Source organism: Chiloscyllium plagiosum, chromosome 1 (genome assembly GCF_004010195.1).
Source record: "Chiloscyllium plagiosum isolate BGI_BamShark_2017 chromosome 1, ASM401019v2, whole genome shotgun sequence".
NCBI classification, from domain to species: Eukaryota; Metazoa; Chordata; class Chondrichthyes; order Orectolobiformes; family Hemiscylliidae; genus Chiloscyllium; species Chiloscyllium plagiosum.
In genome coordinates, this window is record NC_057710.1 from 46,982,231 (window position 1) to 46,986,536 (window position 4,306).

A 4,306-nucleotide genomic window follows, 5' to 3' on the forward strand; every position below is an offset into this window, starting at 1 on the left:
GTTTCACACTCTCGTCTTCAACAATACGGTCCCTATCGTTTGTAAATACTGAAGAAAAGTATTCATTCAAGACCTCTCCTATCTCTTCCGGCTCAATACACAGTCTCCCACTACTGTCCTTGATTGGACCTATCCTCGTTCTCGTCATTCTCATGTTTCTCCCATACGCATAAAATGCCTTTGGGTTATCCTTGATCTTATCCGCCAGAGATTTTTCATGCCCTCTCTTGGCTCTCCTAATCCCTTTGTTCAGGTCCCTTCTGGCTATCCTGTATTCCTCCACTGCTCTGTCTGAACCCTGTTTCCTCAACCTTATGTAAGCCTCCTTCTTCCTCTTTGCAAGACATTCAACCTCCCTCGTCAACCAAGGTTCCCTCACACGACCATTTCTTTCCTGCCTGACCGGTACATACATATCAAGGACACGTCGTATCTGTTCCTATAAAAAGTTCCACATTTCCACGACATCCTTCCCCGACAGCCTATGCTCCCAACTTATGCTCCTTCAGATCCTGTCTTACAGTAAGGACAGGTTTCCTTCCTGAAAAGACACTCATAAACCAGTTGGATTTTTACAACACTAGATTATAGTTTCATGACATCATCACTGTGACTAACTTTGTTTCAGATTTATTAATTGATTTCAAGTTCCACTGGCTCCATTGCTGGGATTTGAACCTAGATCCGGAGAACTTTAGTATGGGCCACTAAATTACTAGTCAAGTGACATTATCATGACATGGTCCTTATAAACAGCTGTGGATGAATGTTGTAGTATACACAAAGAGCCGATATCCCAAATAAAGAACAATTTCTCTAATGATAGACATTCTGATAACAGTGGTTTTCCTTCAATGATAACTGATTCAGAAGAAAATTTCATAGCCTCAGCAGTATCAGATGGTGGCTAAAAAACGAAAGCCCATAGCCTCTTTTATTTAAAAATCTTACCTGGCATTTATTACAATGTTAAAATGCCAGACATTCCAGATGTAACAAGTGGTACACATTAGCAGGAGTATGACCTCTACAACCAAAATGTGTCTCTTTTAATTTCTGTGGAGATATTGAATCTGAATTCTATGTCCATTCACTCAATGCATTGACGATATAGTTTTCCAGCTTACTAACAACATGGACTTTCATCACAATATTTATTGACAGATTGGCAAGATGAGATATGTCAGTGTGCGTGAATTCAAAGGCAAAGTTCTAATTGATGTCAGAGAATATTGGATGAACCAAGATGGTGAAATGAAGCCTGGGAAGAAAGGTATTTATGTCGGGGTTATTAAATATCTGTTGGCAAAATAGGAATGAGGATGCAAATTTAAGGTAATGACCTGCTGTTATTGGATGAAGTGGTTCAAGTGGAGAAAAATGTCAAGCCAGATTGATGCTTAAAACAAGTTAATGTGTGGTGAGTGGTCTCTTTAGAACAATAGAGAGAAGTTCAATATCTTCATGAGCAAGAGTTTTGATTGGCGAAAAGGTCTCAAAATTCTATGAAATGCTGTAATAGCCATTGTTAGCTTTGTCATTTATGCACTGATTTTTGTTTTTTTTTCCCCCACCCCACCATTGCTACCCAAATTTAGGAATCTCCTTATTACCAGACCAATGGAATCAGCTGAAGGAAATGATTCCTGACATTGATGATGCACTGAAAAGGTTATAGAATGACCATAAAAGATGTACCCTGCTTTTTGTCATGAACATGTCCATCTTTAACATTTACTTGTGTTTTCTAAAATAAGATATTAAGCTTGTTTGTATTGTAATGTTCATAATGTGACTGTTTTATGTATATGCAGTACATCCCAGCTTTCATATTTTAAAAAAAAACTCTTAAGGGTACATTATTTAGAAAAGTGGTATGGAATTTGTTTTTAGTGTTAAAATTACATTTTTGTTTCTTGATTTGATGTTTGGCAATTGCTATATCATGTCGCTAGTCTTGTATTATCCTGAGCTAGTAGATACAAATATTTTCAAGAACAACTTTTGTTTAAATTCATGCAGCTCTACGAAGAGACTTTTTTGACGTATGGTTCAATCGTTTAATCTTCTGGCTATTTCAAATTGGCATTTTTAGCTTTCCCAGTGGCCTTTTGGGTAAATGCAGCACCGGGGTGTAGCAATAAATTGTACAGGCCAGTAGATATTTGGTGTATGATTTGTTCCATGTTAGCAGAGCTGATCTTGTTGACAACAGCTGTTGAACTGCAAGAATTTGACTGTATCCTGCAATAAGAGGGGTGAAAGTGAGTCAGGATTTCCACTTGTGATTATCATTTGCTATCCACTACTGGAAAATAAACCTGTTAATGTCTTTTGAGGGTTGGGTTAAGCCTACAGGTAGTTGTCCATGGTTCGAATTGTTTGATCAAGGACAAAATATATAATAATCGATTAGACTTGCATATGAAGAATGACATCGTGAATGATTGCCAAAGAGCTATAAGTTTGGATCACCACTCCAATAAGAGTACATGTCAACAGGAAGGTTGGAGAGGAGATGCAAAAGCATTACATGTCACTAATACCATGGGGATAATTTTAATAGTGGTTTGACATAGGTTTCTTTCGCTTTTTGTTTTTAAAAGATGTTTACTGTTTGTTAAAGCTTCTCACTGAGCTTCTGATAGTCCCAACATATCATGTATTTTTTGGAGGTTGGGAGGATTGGATTGTAATGTTCGACAACTCAATCAGTTGAAGCTTGGTCCTCCACGCGAATACTTGCTTGATCCTGTAGCTCAAATAAATTCATTTAGTTGTGGGTTTTTCCAAGCTCTCTTTGGACTAGTAAACACTCTTAATGGCTTTATAATAACGAATGGACTGGTGCAGGGTTCTGTAACTAGTTTAGGTGACTGAACAGTAATTTTAAAAATGTGCATCAATATGGCTGTCATTTAGTCCAGGACTTTTCAACATTTCCCTGGACTTTGCTTTGCTCTAAATGCAACTGTTTAAGTGATGGCTATTTAGGAATAATTATAAGCTGAAACATGACTGATAAGTCATGCAACTATATAGGTGCTCGTCATAGTGCTTTCATGAGGTACCACTCTCAATTTAATATTTTCACACAGCATGCTTTGACTACTTTCAGTATGCTTTTGTATTATTTCACGATGTTCACATTTCTCTGATCTGTATTGAAATGTGGTAAAATAAATAAAGCTGTTGCAGCAACTTGAACTGACTTTGAATTTAATATTAATTCACTGAAGCTTACAACTGAAGAGTTACATAGGCATTTCTTAAAAGCATTTATACTGATCTTGTGTTTAAGAAAGTTACTATCATGACTATTTTAAGGATGCATCTTTAGTTTTCGTTTTATCAGTCTACATTAAGTATAGGAAATGGAAAGTTAATAGTTAAACCAAGGTTCAACAATAGTTGTGTCCCATGAGAAAGTTGCTTTCATTAAAACGTTTTCCCAATTTACATTGAGACAAAAAACTGCAATCTATTTTATGCAATGTGGCAGTAATTGAATGCATATGTTGTATTAAACAGTCAGCAGACAGGTTACTGTTATCTTGGATGGAAGTGTTAATGTAGAAGTTAAAGTTGATTGCTTTGGTAAATCACTTTGCTATTTATAACAATTAAGTTCATTAGTTTTATTTAATGCTGAGTCAATTGGGGTGTGAAAGAGACGTCATCTTTGAAGGTTTGTATTGCATGCAAAAGTACATTGTTAAAATTAATTAACTTGGCTGTAGTATGTGCTGACAGAATGATGCAAAACTTGCCCAATGCTTCCCTTAAGCAAAAGGCATCAAGATTGTCATTCCTCAATGAAATACTGAAACTTTTTTTTGTTTGCAAACATGTGATGGTGTCCCTTTTGATGGCAATAGTAATAGCTTTGTATAGTAGTAATGATGCTGAATCAAAATGACAATTTTTGACTGCACATATTACAATAAAAACATCACTTGATGACAATGTGATAGTCATGCAGCAATGAAATAGACCCTTTGGTCCAAACTGCAAATATGTTCTGAAACTAAACTAATCTCACTTGTCTGCGCTTGACCCATATTCCTCCAAACCGTTCCTATTCATATAGTTAGCCAAATGTCTTTTAAAGGTAACTCTACCTACAACCACGGTTTCCTCTGGCAGTTCATTCCACACAGTAACCACTTTGTGCTTTTTAAAAAAAGTTGCTCCATATGTCCTTTTTGAATCTTTCTCCTCTCACCTTAAAAAAAGATGCCCCCTAGTTTTAAACTTCCCCATCTTAGGAAAAAGACCTTTTTCCTATTTGCATTATCCATGTCTC

The 4,306-nt window shown here is 36.3% G+C and overlaps 1 protein-coding gene across 2 annotated transcripts in view; it reads left to right on the forward strand.

The window, feature by feature from the left end:
- Nucleotides 1-3,207, forward strand: part of sub1a (SUB1 regulator of transcription a) — a 17,470-nt gene extending 14,263 nt beyond the window's left edge. For both annotated transcript variants that reach the window (XM_043684329.1, XM_043684290.1), the window contains exons 4-5: nt 1,165-1,273; nt 1,599-3,207. In XM_043684329.1, the coding sequence (XP_043540264.1) occupies nt 1,165-1,273; nt 1,599-1,678 (189 nt within the window). In that variant the 3' untranslated portion in view covers nt 1,679-3,207. The remainder of the gene's footprint in view (nt 1-1,164; nt 1,274-1,598) is intronic.
- The last annotated feature ends 1,099 nt before the right edge of the window (nt 3,208-4,306 follow it).